The sequence below is a fragment of the Nyctereutes procyonoides genome, unplaced genomic scaffold, assembly GCF_905146905.1.
Source record: "Nyctereutes procyonoides isolate TBG_1078 unplaced genomic scaffold, NYPRO_anot_genome, whole genome shotgun sequence".
In the NCBI taxonomy this organism is placed as follows: domain Eukaryota; kingdom Metazoa; phylum Chordata; class Mammalia; order Carnivora; family Canidae; genus Nyctereutes; species Nyctereutes procyonoides.
Window position 1 is genome coordinate 38,935,971 of NW_026575042.1, and position 18,283 is coordinate 38,954,253.

The following is an 18,283-nucleotide window of genomic DNA, read 5'->3' on the forward strand; positions in this document are numbered from 1 at the left end:
AATCCTGGATAGCAAGAAAGCACTAACTGCAAGACTAAAAACTGATCAATTGGACTTCAAAAATTAACAGTATGAGTAGATAAACCACACGAGAAAATATCTGCAATACATATATCTGACAAAGAACTTATATTCGGAATAAAGAACTCCTACAGCTTAATGCTAAAAGACAAATAATCCAATAAAAAACATGTGCAAGATTTAAACAAACACTTCAGAAAGATAGATCAATGTGCACACAGAAAGGGTTCAACCTCAGTGGCCACCAGGGAAATGCAAATTAGAATCACAATAAGACATTAACTACACACCTGCTAGAATAGCTAAAATTAGAGCAACTGATGACACCAAATGCCAGAATGTGGAGCAAATACAACTTTCTACTGCTGCTGCTTTTGGAAATTGATTTGGCGGTTTCTTCTAAAGTTAAACATATACCTATCCCATGACTCAGCAATTCCACCCCCAGGGACACATCCAGGAGAAAAGAAAACATATGTGCATAAAAAGCCTTGCACATGAAGGTTCATAGCAGCTTTATTTGTAACAGCCCGAATTTGAAAAAAGCACAGATGTCCCTCACCAGGAGAATGCATAAACAAATTGTGGCGTATTCATACAATAGAATAACATAATAAAAAGAACCAACTACTAACACAACAATATGGATAAATACAAAAACATTATACTGAGTAAACTATGAAAAAAGAAGTACATTCCATATTATTCCATTTTTATGAAGTTCTAGAATAGGAAAAACTAATCCATGCTACTTAATTCTTGGAGGGATGGGGAATTGGCTGGAAAGGAGTAAGAGGGAAAGTTCTGAGTGCTGAAAATGTTTATTTTGATACAGGTGTCATTTAGACAAGTGTTTGAATTTGTCAAATACATTGAATTGCAAATTTAAGATTTGTGCATTACATGTAAAGTATACCTTAAAAAACCCTCCAAACTAAAACAAGCAGAAATACAGAGTACTGTACAGCTGGTATAAACCTGTATCTACCAATTCGCTACATTTAGAACAGAGCTTGCCACTTACTTAATGTTCAGTAAATGCTGGCTAAAATTACAAGCATTATCCATGACAACAAAGCTACTAGCTAAGTGCCATCCACATCATTGTGCACACTTGAAACCTGCTATTTGGGAAAAGTTTGAAATTGATATGAATCTGTGTAACTGTGAAATCCAGTCATCTTTCATTACTCTGTGACCTATCATAAAAATCCTATAATTTTTTACATGCCACATCCAATTTATCCTGTCTTGTTAATATCAATGATATCCTTAATTAGAAATAACAGCCACTCCATATATAAATAAAAGTAGAAAATATCAGTGAGTAATTTGATAGTTTCCCAAAGGAGCTAAAGCTGGATTGTCATGGAGGGTTATGACTTGCAGCTCTTGGTCTCTGCTCAGAAAAATACCTGGTGAGAAATACAGGTGAGAAAACTAAAGCAGAATGATGATGAAAACTTGTGACTAGTAGGAAAACTTGTCATCAGTAAAACTCAGAAATGCAATGGCTGTATACTCTAAACAAATGGATCTAAGTTCCTTGAGAGTGGGGCAAGGACCACAAGGGAACAATGATAATTCTTTTTGTTTTTCCCAGAAAGGTGATCCCATTTTTTTCAATAAATTAATCAAATATTTAAAAATTAATCAAATATTTATCAAGTACCTACTATGAGTCAGGTCATGTGCTGGGCTCTAAGGAGAGGACAAAGGTCACTGAGGCTTCTGCTCTTAAGGAAAGGGTTGTTTAGAAGAATGTTTCTCCAACTTTTGCCCTCCACGGACCACTTAATGGATATTGAGAATACACAGTTTGTCAATTTTAGGTCTGTTCTTAAAAGCCTAAAATTAATTTGCTATCTTACAATTAATACTATTTTCACAAAGGGCACCTAGGTGGCTCAGTTGGTTAAGCATCTGCCTTCAGCTCAGGTCATGATCCTGGGGTCCTGGGATGGAGCCCCACAACAGGCTCCCTGCTTGGTGGGGAGTCTGCTTCTCCCTCTGTCCCTCCTCCCCACTCATGCTCTTCTCTCTCTCTCTCTCTCTCTCTCTCATATAAAATAAAATCTTCTAAAAATACTATTTTCACATAAACAAGAGGGATGATTGTAAAGTATGCCAATACATTTGGTTCTAGTTTTAAAGTCAGTCAGTTTTACTTTTTATTCTTATCACTACAAGTTAGAAAAGCCTAACTAAGAATAACAGGATGTCAAGAATTGCAGCAAGTGTTTGCTGGCGTGGTCAGATAGTTCTGGTAGTCAAATCCAATTAGGACCCAGAATAATTAGGTGATTTCTCATTATAAACTGCAGCATTCTGTAAAATGTTAGGTTGATGGGCATTTCACAATCAAGACCCAGAAAGCTGACTGTTTCAATCTGGGCAATAGCAGTGAATAGATTCCCGATCCTGTGTCTGATAACATTTAGCTCTAGAAAGTATTTTTCATGTTCTGCTCCAACATTTAGGTGTGGCTTGAATATATGCCCAACAACTAGTTACTGATTTACTTTTCTGAAAAGTGAAAAAAAAAACATTCAGTGTTGGAAATATGCCAAAGTCTCAAGCAACTAAACCCTTAGTACAACGGTTCAATCCCAAGAGACTCCAATATCTTATTTTCAATGTAGAATAGTGACATTTTGGCTCTGAATAATAGGTTAGAAGCTAGCAAGAAATAGGATTTACTACCATAATACACCAGAGCAGGTGTATTTGAAATAAAAGAAATGCCTTTCCTGACATTATCAGTGGAGCGAAACCCTGTTTGTTTTACTATATATCATTTTTCATTTCAAAAAGCACCTATATCTTCAACTGCCACCACACCTAAACATAGTCATGTTTCTTGAACCTCACGCTTTAAGGACAGGGGCTCCCCCGCTGCCATCTGATCATGTTTCTACTTTTGGTTGCTTGCTAAAGCACTGATTCAAGAATAGGGAGTTGTTACCTGCCACCTGTTCTCTCTGCTGGATAAGTAGTATTTGGAATGACATTTTGCTGTGAGATCTGATGCACACCTCAGCTTAACATGTCAAAGCAACATCTGACTTGGCCTACTGGATCTGCCTTACCCTGGCCTTCCCTTCATGGTTGATGGATTGTACCTCCATCCTTCTGGTTTACTCAAGCCAGTAACTGTGAAGCCTCTTTTGCTTCCACCTCACATCAACAACTCTTCTTGGCTCTATTTTAAAGTATATCCAGAAACTGACTAGCCCTCACAACCTCCATGGCTCCCATGCTGGTTCAAGCCATCGTCTTCTCTCATCTAAATTACAGCAATAGCCTCCTAACTAGGCTCTCTACCTAATCTAGATATTGCTGTGATTGTATTTCATAAAAGTATTAAAATCTACAATCAGTTCGCTTTAAGGAACTAAGAAATCTGATTATGTGGGCGGGCCTCATCTAATCAGTTGAATGGCCTTAAGAGCAAAACTAAGGTATCTCCAAGGAAGAAGAAATTCTACCCCAAGATTGCAGCATTAGCTCCTGACTGACAGATTCCTACAAATTTTGGACTGGTCAGCCATCGCAACTTCATAAGCCTATTCCTTGAAACAAAGCTCAAGTATGTATACACACCTTCATGTATATTTATATGTATTTATAAGTACACATGTATATTTTGTATGTGCATATGCCTGCATGTATATACATATGTATCTCCTACTGGTCCTGCTTCTCTGGAGAACTGTGAAATGGGCTGCCTGTGTCAAATATCTTCTATTTGCCCCTCCAGATCCATTCTCCTCCCCTTTCCACCCCAAAACTCAGTGGCTTAAAACAATGTACTCTTTTTTTTTTTTTTTTTTTTTTTAATGGTTCTGTGAGTTCACTGGCCACAGCTGGGTGGTTTCTGGCTTGAATTATCTCCTATAATTATCATCAGTTATCAGCTAGAGCTAAAGTCATCTGAAGGCTTAACTGGTCTGGTTCTCCAAGATGACTTGCACCTCAGTTGGGAAGACTGGAATAACTGGAGCCTATCTAGCATTTCTCTCTCAGTCTCTCTCTCTCTCTCTCTTTCCCTCTCCCTTCCGTACTCCTCAACCCACCCCATATGAAGCCTCTCTACAGGGTTGGCTTGGGCTTCCTCACAGTATATAGGGTGCTAATATGGCAGCTAGCTTCCCCCAGAGTACATGTTTTAAGAGACTAAGGCAAAAATTTTAAGATTTCTTATGCCCTGGCGCCAAAGTAATGCAATGTTACTTCTGCCCCACTCTATTTGTTTCATAGGGCCAGCTCAAACCCATGTTTGGGGGTGCTATAAAAAGGCATAAATACCAGGAGGTGTGGATTGGGGGTCATCTTTAAAGACTTATCATCACAATAATGGAGCTGGTATTTGAACACAGATAGTCTGACTCCAGGGACTACACACTTTCAACCACTCTATCATGAGGTATCTCTATTAGGAGTAAGTAAATAAATTCATTACTTTATTTGTATGACTAGTGGGTACTATTCTGGTAATCTGAGGCTCCAAAGGTGAATTGGAAGTCCCTATCTCTAAAGATAGAAAATTGTTTACAATTTTTTGACAATACTTTGTTTCTAAACATCCTAGTTTCAAAAGTTAAGGGGCACTCTTGGTTTGTGCTGGGGTGAGAGGTGTTTGGTTGAGGGGACATGGCTTGAGGAGAAGCAGGGAAGGTTTGGAAGTACTTCTGTGGACAAAGTCTTATGAAAGATCATATTTTAAATGAAGAAAGGGCATAGTGAGTAGGAGTATTTCCAATGGGAGCTAGCCATGCCCCAAAGGGATTACCATCCAGCTTAAAATGCATTGGCTTGTAGACAAGTTCTACACAAACACCACCCTTTTATGCCTTATTACAGCCTTAGAAGAGAAGTTTAAAAAAATAATCACCACAGCTACTGTTCAATGAGTGCATGCTTGCATCAAGGACCTTTCATGTCAAGGACCTTTCATCTACTTTCTCCTTCAATCCTTATATGACCCCTACAAACCAGGTCTGACCATGATAACCAACTCTGGAAAATTCTGAAAGGTGTGTCACAAATCTAGCAAATGGCTAAACACTATGTCTCTATGCCTCTCCAATAACCATTCTTCTAGTAGTTGAGAAATGCCACATTTACAACCCTTAATCATGAACCCTGTCACCCTTTGTCATTATCATTCATTTCAGGGACATCTCCCTGACTATTAAGAGCCTCCTTATCTTAAGGCCTATTCAGGGATGTGGTTTTCTTTTCATTGCAGTCTCTGTGCCCAACCCAGCACCTGGTCTCTGGTAGGTACTTTAAAAATGGTTTTAATGAATTAATAAATTATGATTTTTTTTCAGAGAAGGTCAATCAGAGCCTAGGGCTTTTAGAAAGTCTGTGACTAGCAATCAGACTCCTATCAATTCATTTGTGGAAGCAGTAAAAGCAGCAATAATATCCTCACTGGCTTCCCTGCACCCTGCTTCTTGTCAATCAGCCTCATCCACAGAACAGCCCATCTCTGACCTAATAGTTTCTCCCTCCCTCCACATTTTGGGAAACACTATTTTATTATATGCAGTGCTCAGGAGTGTCTTGGGGGTAAGGTGATGAAAGAGAGGTGATATTTAGTGGCAGGGCTTGTGCTGCTTTAATTCCAACTCCCCACTTCTCTGTGGGTGTTCCATTTATTTTTAGATGTTTACACTGGTTTTCCAAAGACTTGCCGCATTGACTGTCATGATCTAACAAATAATATACCTGAAGAAAACACTTCTATTCTCCGAAGTTCCTAGAGTAAGACATTCAAGTATACCCAAAAGAGCTATTGCCACTGTTGTTAAAGCTGCTAAATTATAAGGTACAGCTGTGTAAGATGAAGGTAGTGATTACATTTTTCATAGGCTCAAAAAGCAATAATCCATACATATAAAACTTCATTGTGCCAGGAACATGGGATAGCAATTATTCACAGGAACCGCTTCCTATTTTTTTAGTATATGTGCTGCCGATGTGAGCACAGAGGAACCGCTTCCTACCTAAGCAGAAGGGTGGGGAGAGGCGGGAAGAGAAACCCTAAGAATCAGAAGCCCCCTAAATACTTCTCTAGGATCCAACAGGGAGCAATCAACAAATGAGACCTCTCTCTCTCTCTCTCTTTTTATACATGATAGATTTTTGAGGAAACTGCAAATTGATGGAACAATTCTAATTTGCCCACAATTTCAAATCATAAATTGAACTCTGGAGTTGGGCAAGGAATGGGAAAGTAATTCCATCAGTCTTTTTAATAATACATTCCTTAAAACCCTTTCTGGGTGTTTTACCTCTGTTAAATGCCTTCTCTATTTATACTGCTTTTTAACAGAGAGGTTTTTAAATGTGTTATTTTGGTGCTCCATTATTAGAGCAAGGTTTCATTCAAGAATGCTTTTTTCATCATTAATATGTTATTAAAGAGAATCTTCTTCAGAAAAACATAAGACTTTGTTTTCACGATTTCTCCTTTTCTTCCCTCCTCATTGAGCCCTTTCTAAGACTTCTGCTTTAGCCCAGCATTAAAAAATACAGGCAGTACAAATAAGCACATTTATAAAACATTGGGTTTCCAATCAATAAAAACGTATTTGATTTTCATGTGAAAGAGCAAAGAAAAACAAAATAAAAACAAGCAACAGAGGCCCTTTAAAAAATAAGCAGAAAACTAAATAAATTTAGAAAAACTAGACCGAGGCCCCAGTGGGAAAAGGTCACCTACTTGCTTATTTATTTAGGATTTATATTTTCCTTGCTTCCCAGGGGGATTTAAGGGAGCAAAGAACAGGTTTTCATTCTTCCAGTGTCTTATCAACTGAAATCTAACTGAGACAGTTGAAGTGACCTAAGGATCACAGAGTATCTGAATTATACTCTCTTAATTAAAACAACCAAACAAAACACAGCTGTAACACCCTCACCCCATTCATATGGTCCTTAAGCTTGGGTATAGAGACATCTCATTAATTATTCCCATCTTTGGGGCGCCTGGGTGGCTCAGCTGGATAAGCGGCTGCCTTTGGCTCAGGTCATGATTTCCGGGTCCTGGGATGGAGCCCACCTCTGGCTCTCTGCTCAGGGGGAGCCTACCTAAACTTCTCTCTCTGACCCTCCCCCACACTCATGCACCCGCTCTCTCAAATAAATAAATAAAATATTTTAAAAAATTATTCCCAGGACGCCTGGATGGCTCAGTGGTTGGGTGCCTGCCTTTGGTCAGGGCATGATCCCGGAGTCCAGGGATCCAGTCCCACGTTGGGCTCCCTGCGTGGAGACTGCTTCTCCCTCTACCTGTGTCTTTGCCTCTCTCTCTCTCTGTCTCTCTGTCTTGAATAAATAAAATCTTTAAAAAAAATTATTCCCATCTTTACTAAGGAATCAGATGTAAATAATATTAAGTCAAGCATTGGGTTAAATTATTATTCAAGGCAGCTGAAATAACCAAGCCTAGTCCAACAGATGTATATGTATGTTTAAAAAAAACCCCATAGTTAAGATCGGAATTTACGTCTCTATATAATTCTAAATCCTACATGTAGTTTAAAGCCAGGAAATATGTGTTTAAGGCCAAAATTCCATTCCCCTATCTGTCCTGCTGTGGTTATGCCAGGCAAATAATAGTTACAGTAATTTTAGAACCCCTTGCTATACCCCTAGGTATAATTAAGTGACTTAAATGTTGAGTTCCTGTCTAACTTCACTATTTGTTTCCTCAAATTATATACCTAGCACTCATCTTAGTAGAACATCATTATTTGTTTCAATTTTCACATAAACCCAAGACACTGCTGTCTTTCTTCTCATGAAGCCATATGAAGGTTATTGGGAAAATATAAATCCCTACCCCATCTTTAATCTATCATTTCTTTAAATGTGAATGCCATTTAAATTTAATCAGGCTTTTGGAGGATGGATTCAGTATGATGTCTTTAACATATATTAGCACAATTACCACCAAGACAATGGTACAGGAATGCCTTTGTATAATTATTAGACATATTTGTAAATATCAAGGCAGGTGCTGTAAAAGGATGTCAAACAAAAGACACAGTAACAATTTCTCAAATCTTATAGTAGCACAGATGTAAAATGGGTTGTAACATCTTTTACTGTTTGTATGAGGCAGTAATTATTTTCATTTACCTAATCTAAGACCTTCAATAATTTTTAAAAATATAAATAAGGCTCATTCCATATGATCAATACCTGTAAATAAGGCTCATTCCATATGATCAATACCAATACCTTAAAACGATTTACAGTGGGCATCATAGTTATTTACACATCTAACTGCTACTGGTTTCTTGTGGAAGTACTCCCGGCCAGATTATAAACTCCTTAAGGACAGAAAACTGTGCCTTGTCTTTTTACCCCCAGGGCCCAACCAAATGCTTATTAGCTCAAGTAGATGCTCAATAAGCACTGAGTGAATGTTAATTTATTTGCTCAATAAACCTGTAATAATGTCTTTATATCAATGAGTCAAAAAATAGTCTTTTCAGACCTTTGCCAGAATGACAATAGTAAGCAAGTTATGAGTTCTTCAGACCTCAGTTTCTGTACTTGTAAAATAGGCATCCTGATATGTATCCTACTGACATCATGGAATTGGATGGGAATGAAATAAAATGATACAATATATTTGGAGGTATGCTGAAAATCACATATTATTATTTTATATCTACAATCTACAGAATAACTAGTATATTTAATTCCAGCTCAAAAGAAAAAAATAGTTATCAAAATGATAGTACATGCATTATGTGGGAGCCCGAAAATATTCAACATATGATAATTTATGCTTTTTTATCTTCTGCATGAATTAACTAAAGAAAATTTTGCCACTTCCAGTTTAAATGGGAATGAGTCTATTCATTGCTATAACTGTTTTCCCATTTCTGACAAAGGTCTGTGACTTTCTGACCTTCCCATATTATTTAATTCAGAGTTAAAAGAACCTCCAATGCCAATTTTTAAAATCCTCAAATATTTCCTGATTTTTCTCAAGCCAGATGTCTGCTGAAAACAACTCGAACCTTTAATAACTGGCTAATTTCAATAACTTTAAATTTGGGGGTGAAATAGATATAAATGATAAATACTGTGTAATTCAATAATGATCTGTAACAACAGGACAACATACATGAAGTATCTCATTTTAAAAACTGTTTTGCAAATCATGTTGAACTTTAAATCCAAGCACAAAATCATCTTCACCTTTATCTACGTACCAACTGCTGCTTCTGTTAGATAATGACAGTAACTGCCCAACACATTCAGGTGGCACATTTAGTTTTACCATTGATTTAAAATAACAATTTCTACATATCTATTCAAGATTTCCCAGAAGATTCTAGGCTTCTGGTTCCCTCTAATTTGCACAGTTGCTGTAAACAAAGATTCAGCTGGTTCCACTTAACCGGCCTTAACATATGTAGCTCAAATCAAACTCTGAATAGTTGCTTTCACAAGGTATTATTTTCCTAATACTGCCTATTCTTTTTAATTCAAAAATTGTGTCAAACCATCGATATGAATCTACTATGGGACTATAAAGTGAACAAGTTATGGATGAAAAGACCAAGGAACAGAAAAGGTATTGGTGATTTACCAAGTTTGCAATGAATTTATAATGACACCATTAATGGAATGGAGATCTCTGTGACAGGGATGCCTGTGGAGCCAAGAAGCATGGTGCTTGTTGGCCTTTATCTCATTCCCACTCAGAGCCTAGGGAACATACCTTCACATATCATATGGGGAGGCAACCCCCATCCTCCCATGCTCACATCTCCTGCATATTCGTATGTGTATCTCCAGCACTTAGCCCCATACCTGGTGGGCTCTTCATGAATCTGTTCTGTCAGGGTAGCAGTGACCTATGTCACACTGGCTGCATTCTTGCTGACAATGGTCCACTCTCTCCTACTTCATTTAGGGATCTCAGAGATCTCCTACTATCTCCTGCAAAGCCTTGTCCTGTTGGACATATGTACCTAGCAGAAGGACCACTGTGATAGAGGTCTGGGTGGTGTTATGTCCATACTTGGAGGTTCATTTCTTGTTGCAGGGCTTGGTACAGGTGGAATTACTAGTTCTTTCTCATCCTTAAATCAATTTGGGTGACGTTTGGCTCAATTCCAAACCTGCTTAGAAGACCAACTACTGTCCAAAGTATTATACATATCTTAGCTCTTAAATCATACTTAACTTTTGCCCCCATCATCAATGTCAAATAGATTTTTTTATGCAGATGCTCCTTAAATTTCAGTTCCAAAAATCAACTTTCAGAGGAAACTAAGAAACCTTCAACCTTTTGAGGGTTAACAATTTCTTAACCCTCAAATTCTGTTTTAATCTCTAACCATACATTTTTGAGAACATATTCAGCAAATTTTTTTTCATATTCAGCAAAATTAATTAGTAAAACCTAAGACTAGTTGAGGTCACCAAGAGTTGCAGAAAGATAAAGCTGAGTCAAAAGGCTTGAGTTCCAGTCACAATTTCAACACTACACAGAACAAGTGTCAGCTTCCTCACTGGCAAAGCAGAAGTACAACTAAGCAGCATGGTGCACCATGTACTCATATCTTCACATGAGTAAAATTAACCTCAAAAATTCTCTAGGACAGCACTGTCCAAAGGAACTTTTTGTATTAATGGAAATATTCATATTATATACTGTCCAATATGATAGCCACTACCTACATGTGACTACTGAGCACTTAAAATATGGCTAATGTGATTGAGACATTGAATTTCTAATTAATTCAGTCAAATAATTTAAGTAGCCAATGTAGATAGTGTATGGGCAGTGCAGCTGTCCAAGAAATAAGCTATGAAAATTTTAAAGTACTACAATATAAGGACAAATCTAAATTTCCAATCTGTAGGCTAGATTTCCATACCAGGAAGTCCATTACAAATGGCTGGAAAGTTTGGCTGTGACAACTAGCATTCAACTTTCGAAAGCATACAGATACTAACATCAGACTCTTCTCAGTCCCCTACTGATAAGATACAGTTCAGGGAAAACCATTAGGTGAGGAAAGCCACTTTGCTTGGAACACATCTCCAGTCTGGAAGAATGAAATAAGAGACTGGTAGGAGTAAGGGATAGAATATTTCTCTCCAACTACAGGAATTTTAGGCCCACTCTGAGACTCCCATCTGTGATTTTGTTATTAAAAAATTTTATTTATTTGGGAGGGCACAGGGGGAGGGGCAGAGGGAGAGGGAGAAGCAAGGAGCATGACGTGGGGTTCCATCCCAGGACCCTGAGATCCTGACCTGAGCTAAAGGCAGACACTTATCCAACTGAGCCACCCAGGGGCCCCGAGGCATCTCCGTGATGTTCAATAAAAGTGATATTGAATAACCCAGTAGAACCTCTATTCTTGGCTTACTGACTACAGGAGCAAGAAAATGGACTGTATCCTCTGCTTTGGGAAAGCCTTTAACAGACAGCCTTGGATGAAGCCACACCAGAGCTCAGCCCTGCCTGGAACAGCTGCCAAGCAAGGGTCCAAAGCCTGGAGTATCCAGCCTCTTGGCTGGTGCCACTATATCCTAACCCTACTCAAAACTGCTGAGACAGCTGCTTTGGGCAGAGGATTCCATGTTTCTTCATCTCCTTTGTTACCGCCCTTGTCCAATCCACCACCTTCTCTCTCCTGGATACCATATTAGCTTCTTAATTGGTCTCCCTGTTTCATTCTTAACTCCCCACAACTCATCATCTAGACAGCAGCCAGAATGACCTTTGCACATTGTTGTGCAGCAGTCATCACCAGCATCCATCTTTAGAACTTTCATCTGGGGCGCCTGAGTGGCTCAACGGTGTAGTGTCTGCCTTCGGTTCCGGGTGTGATCCTGGGGTCAGGGATCGAGTCCCACATCAGGCTTCTTGCTGGGAGCCTGCTTCTCCCTCTGCCTATGTTTCTGCCTCTATCTCATAAATAAATAAATAAAATCTTCAAAAAAAAAAAAAAAACTTCTTCATCTTCCCCAACTGAAACTCTAAACCCATTAAATACTAACTCCCCGGGGGGCAGCCCTGTGACTCAGCGGTTTAGAGCTGCCTTCAGCTCAGGGCATGATCCTGAAGACCCCGGATCAAGTCCCACATCCTCCCTGCATGGAGCCTGCTTCTCTCTCTGCCTCTTTCTCTCTCTCTGTCTCTTATGAATAAATAAAATCTTTAAAAAAAAATAAATACTAACTCCCCACTCCCAGCCCCTGGCAACCACCATTCTACTTTCTGTCTCTATGAATTGGACTACTCTAGGTGCCTCATATAAATAGAATCATGCACTATTTGTTCTTTTGTGGTTTATTTCACTCAGCATGACGTTCTCATGATTCATCCATACTGGAGCGTGTGTCAGAATTCCCTTACTTTTTAGGACTGAATAATGTTCCTTTGTATGTCTATACCACACTTTGTTTATTCATTCATCTGTGGATAGATACTTGGGTTGCTCCCACCATTTGGCTACTGTGAATAATGCTGCCGTGAACACAGATGTATAAATATCTGCTTGAGTGCCTGCTTTCACTTCTTTGGGGTACATACCCAGAAGTGGAATTGCTGGAGAATATGGTAATTCTATGTTTAATTTCTTTTTCTTTTTTATTGAGGCATAGTTGACATACAACGTTACATTTGTTTCAGGTATACAACACAACGATTGGGCAACTCTATTCATTATGCTATGGTCACCCCAAGTGTAGCTAGCTACCATCGGTCCCCATACAATGCTATTACAATACCATTGACTGTACTCCCTATGCTGTACCTTCCTCCCCATGACTTACACATTCCATTACTGGAAGCCTGTATCTCCCTCCCCTCACCGCTTTGCCCATTCCCCACTTCTCTCCCCTCTGGCAAACATCAGTTTTTTCTCTGTATTTAAAGATCTGATTCTCTATTTTTTATGTTTAATTTCTCGAGAAAGTGCCATATTTTCCACAGCAGCTGCATCATTTTACATTCCCACCACCAATACACAAGGGATCCAATTTCTCTACATCTTGCCAACACTTGTTATTTTCTATTTTTTTTATAATAGCCATCCTAATGGATGTGAAGGAGTATCTATTTTATTTTTACAATACATTTATCACTACTTAATATTTTGTTTATTTAGACATTAATTACCTACCTCTCCAAACTAGAATGCTAACCGCATGAGGGTAAGGAATGTGGCTGCCTTGCTTGCTGCCATAACCCAGATAGTACCCAGCACTCAAAACACATTTAGTGAATGAACAAGATAACCTCAGGGCCACCCACTTTAGAGCTACCACAGTTCTCTTTTTATGTTCCCTAGGATCTACAGGAGCTAGGGAGTTCCCTTCTGTTACTCTGACAAACCAGAGGATTATGAAAAAGAATTAAGAAGATTTTTACAAATGAATTAGTGCTATTGCCTGTGAAATACAAAGAAATAAAAATGTTGTCAAACTAAGAGAGCACCCATGGCCTTTGTGAAAAGCACAGGCAGTAATTATAACCAAGAGAACATGCTGGGCTTCTCTGAAGTTCTTAGTAGCTACTCACATGCAAAAATAAAAGACACAGCCCCTTGGAATAGGGTAAACTCAACTGGCTACAAGTGAAAACTATTAAGCTTTTAACTGGAAAAGCAAATTGTATAGTCCTTTCTTCTGTATCACCTACACTTTCTAAAAAGGAATTTTTTTGTTTTCCAAAAAGGCTAGCATTTGTTACTCAACTTCATGAACATCAGTTCAGGCAGCCTGAGAAAAGCACAAATAAATATATCACAGAGCCTGCTTGTTGTCTACCTATGTTTCCTTCTTTCTACACCTGATAGAAAACTTTTAATCGAAAGATGCCTGAAATGAAGCCTTCATTTCTCAGCTTTCTTGCAGCAAGAAGTGGCCATGTAACTAAGAACTAGCCAATGAAATGTAAGCAGTAAGTTGCATGTAATTATGTGCAATGTCCTTAAAGGGAAGATATATGCCCTTCTTTTCTTGCTTTGTGTTGGCTGGAATGTAAACATAATGGCTGGAACTTGAGCACACAACTGAGTATGGCAAAGCAGGAGGAGACAAAGATACTTGAAGCTGCCAACCAATCTTGGGTTGCCCACCTCTAGATTCCTATATGAGAGAGAGAACCAAACTTCTGTTAGAGCCATTGTTATTTAGGTCTCTGTCATGGGAAGCTGACCTAGTTCTGACTCACACAGAGTCTCTTCAGCAAGGTTATAGGAGAACCCAACCCGGAAATAATTCTTCCTAGATAATAGATGACAAAGTAGATTCTTCCATCAAAGTCTGAGTTGTTTTGACTTGATGCCAAGCCCAGCTTAGCCAATGAGGTAAGGGGGTAACAGTGATCTGTCATATTGATCATGGGTCAGAAGGAACGAGAAGTCAATACCAACAATGAGGACAATGAAAATGATAACAGTGATGGCTAACATTTATTAAGTACTTAGTACATCACTGACACTGAGCCAAGGGTTTTATGTCTACTAACTCACTTTATCTTCACAACAATCCCAAGGTTTAAAAAAGATGAATCCTGAATCATTGTGAATCACACAATTTATGAGTGTTAGAATGAGAATTTGAATCCAGGGAATCTAACGGCTGAGCCCATATGTGTTACCTATACATTGCATCATTCAAGTAGAACATCCACCATACTTCCCCAACTCCCACATAAGAATATGGTAGTCAGGCCTCTCCTGAATCACACCATTTCTATGCCAAGGAAAACTTTCACCCTCCTCCAATCAAAGTTTGATGCCACACCAACAATGCCTATAATACTCTCAATACATGGCCAACCATGAATTTCTACTTGTTAAGCACATGATGCTTCTCAGTCATCAATTTCCTTGGATCATTTATAACTTAAAGCCATTAATTTACAACTGAAACACAACTATACATATGAAAACCAAATTACATGTTTATTTCAAAGCCTTATTTCACATTTATGCTAAGAACAATATTTCAAAGCTATTTTTTATGACTCATTCTCTCCTGGTCCCATGTGTTGCAATAACACAATGAAATCTGTACCAGTTCATCAGAGAGTCAATATCTGATAGGAAAGTATCAGTGCATACAGGAGCCAAGTTTTATATTAAGGACGAGGACCTCTCCTGTTTGCCTGTCAATGGGAATGCCTCACTGCCAAAAGCTGGACTTAACAAATGTTTGATCAAGTGAACTGACATAATTGTTCTAGGTCTCAGCCTCAGTTTTATATATAAAGTTGGGGTATAATAGTCACTTTCTCGGAGTGATTTCAAGGAGTCAGTGAGACTATGCTTGCTAACTACTTGGTACAGTGTCTAGTACACAGTAAGTGCTCAGTGAGAGGTAGCTCCTTTAAAAAATTATAATCAGTGGCACAAACTGACTGAATAAAGCTCTCAGTGCACCAATGTGTTCAATTACCAAACAACTTTCCAACACTGAAAAAATGAAGACTCACTACCGTACTGACTGGAAAGACGATTCAATGTAGCTGATTCTAAATCCAGACTTCTTTTTAAAGATGGCTATCTGGAAATCTGATTTATCTTGACTCAGCATCATCTATGCCATTATTAACCAGCATGGGCATTTTATTAGGCTTTGTTTGATACTTTGGCTTTCCCTCCCTACCCCCCAATTATTATTATTCTCTATTGTTAGAGTGCCTTTAGTGGTGATTTTAAGTCAGGGACATTAAGTGGGATTTTTTTTTTCTTTTTATTTTGTCTTTTATCTACAGTGGGCATAAAGTAGTCTGGAATGGGCATTACCTTGATCTTCTATTTCCCACTGGGAGACATTTATGCAGAGCACAGGTAACAAACGGATTCTAAAAGTCATTACAACAGGCCTTTGAAAACAGCCTTGGGATGCCTGAGTGGCTCAGTGGTTGAGCATCTGCCTTTGGCTCGGGGCATAATCCCGGGGTCCTGGGATCAAGTCCCACATTGGGCTCCCTGCATGGAGCCTGCTTCTCCCTTTGCCTGTGTCTCTGCCTCTCTCTGTCTCTCATGAATAAATAGATAAAATTAAAAGAAAAAAAGAAAACAGCCTTAATTTTGAATCCATGAAACTCAACTGTCAGGATGGGTTTTCAGAAACACATCTGCTTTAAGAATGTATTCCTTCAACTGTTATCTTGCACCCTTTCTATTCACTAAAGCAGGACACTACTAGTTCTATTAATAAAAATGTCCCAAATAGTTGAGGTAAATCCAACATTTCACTGTTTCAGGCACTTGCCCCCCTACCCAAATCCTGGCACCAGAGGAAAAATGCAGCAGCCTTCCACTGTTTCCAATACCCATTTCCAGGAGAATACCCTTAAAAAATATGCTTACTGTGATTTTCCAAGTACATTTGCTATTTGGAGGGTACACTCCAGGAAAACCTTCGCTGCCAATAAATCCAGACTCTCCAGTAAGAATGCCGCCACATGTGAAAACAGGTCTGGGAAAATAAAAGAAGGAAACTTAATTTGAAAGTAGGTCTAAGAACCTAACGTCAATCTCAGAAAGACATAGCCTCTTAATATGGATAAAGTTAACACTGATTAATAAATGCTTGGACTGGGGGCTCCCTAGGTGGCTCAGTGGTTTGGCGCCTGCCTTCTCCCTGCATGGAGCCTGCTTCTCCCTCTGCCTGTGTCTCTGCCTCTCTCTCTCTCTCTAGGTCTATCATGAATGAATGAATGAATGAATGAATGAATGAATGAATAAATCTAAAAACAATTTCAGTCCATTGGCCATCTATGTCCGTCTTTATTAAGACGGACACATCTATTTCTCCATCCATCCACAAGCAACGAAACGCTCCACATAGTGGGAAGAGCTTATTGGAAAATGGTGAAGTGGAAAATATAACTGGGGGGGGGGGGACTGAGAGAAGGTGAGAGCTAGGCTATGTGAGGTATCGGGCTTTATTTTTTTTTTTTTAATTTTTTTATTTAGTTATGCTAGTCACAGAGAGAGAGAGAGAGGCAGAGACACAGGCAGAGGGAGAAGCAGGCTCCATGCACCGGGAGCCCGACGTGGGATTCGATCCTGGGTCTCCAGGATCGCGCCCTGGGCCAAAGGCAGGCGCCAAACCGCTGCGCCACCCAGGGATCCCAAGGTATCGGGTTTTAAAGACAAGCAATCAGGGCAACCCAGGTGGCTCAGCGGTTTGGCGCCGCCTTCGGCCCAGGGCGGGTTCCTGGAGACCCAGGATCGAGTCCCGCATCAGGGTCCCTGCATGGAGCCTGCTTCTCCCTCTCTCTCTCTCTCTCTCTCTCTGTCTCTCTCTCTCTCTGTCTCTCATGAATAAATAAGTTCAAAGAGGAAGCAACTGACTAACATAAAAAGTTCTAATCTCCCTGACCGTCGACAGGGCGTCCCGCGCCCCGGGGGGGGGGGGGAGGGAGGCTGCTGGGGACGGCGGCGAAGGGGCGACGGCGCAGGCGTCCGCGGGACGGGGCCCCCCTAGGTCCCGGGGGCCGGGCAGCTCCGACGGAGGCAGGCGGGGAGCGAACTTTCGGGGAGCGGCTCCCCGCGCGCCCCACCGCTCGGGGCCTCCCGTGGGCTCCACGTCTGCGGGCCAAGCCTCCCGGGGGCGGGGGCGCGGGGGGCGCAGCAGGGAGCGAGTCCGCAGCTCGGGCCCTCGGGCAGGCCGGGCGGGGGCAGCGGGGGCAGCGGGCGCCCCGACGCGGCGGGCGGAGGCGGGAGGGGGCCGCGGGGGTCGCGTTACCTCTCGGGGGGCTGCTGCGGCGAGCGCTGCGCTGCAGCCGCCAGCAGCAGGCCGAGCGCGGCCCAGGCGCCCGCGCCCCTCATGGCCGGTGTCGACGCGCGCTCGCCGGTCCGCACCCCGGGCTCTCGCTCCGGCACACGGGCAGGAACCCGCGCCCGCGCCCGCGCCCCGCGCCTCTCACACCCGGGCGCGCGCACGCGCACACGCGCACACACGCGCACACACGCGCACACACGCGCGCGCACGCGCACACACGCGCACACACGCGCGCACACGCGCACACACGCGCACACACACACGCGCGCGCGGCCCAGGTAGCCGAGCGTGCGCCGCAGGCCGGTGGGGGCGCTTTTAAGGGCGATTGCGGAGCGGGCGGCCCCGACGCTGACCTTCCTTCCCCAGGGGAGTCGCTCTGGCAGCCGCAGGCCGCTGCTCAATGTCCCGTTTGTTCTGCGGCGGCCGGAGCCGCCCCCTCTCCGGGGCGGGCGGGCGGCTCCTC

At 41.1% G+C, this 18,283-nt stretch overlaps 1 protein-coding gene across 1 annotated transcript in view; it reads right to left on the reverse strand.

Moving 5' to 3' along the window:
- PCOLCE2 (procollagen C-endopeptidase enhancer 2) overlaps positions 1-18,068 on the reverse strand; it is a 72,171-nt gene extending 54,103 nt beyond the window's left edge. The window contains exons 1-2 of the mRNA XM_055321563.1: positions 17,785-18,068; positions 16,401-16,509 (exon numbers count right to left, since the gene is read on the reverse strand). Of these exons, the coding sequence (XP_055177538.1) occupies positions 16,401-16,509; positions 17,785-17,867 (192 nt within the window). The 5' untranslated portion in view covers positions 17,868-18,068. The remainder of the gene's footprint in view (positions 1-16,400; positions 16,510-17,784) is intronic.
- Between the last annotated feature and the right edge of the window lie 215 nt (positions 18,069-18,283).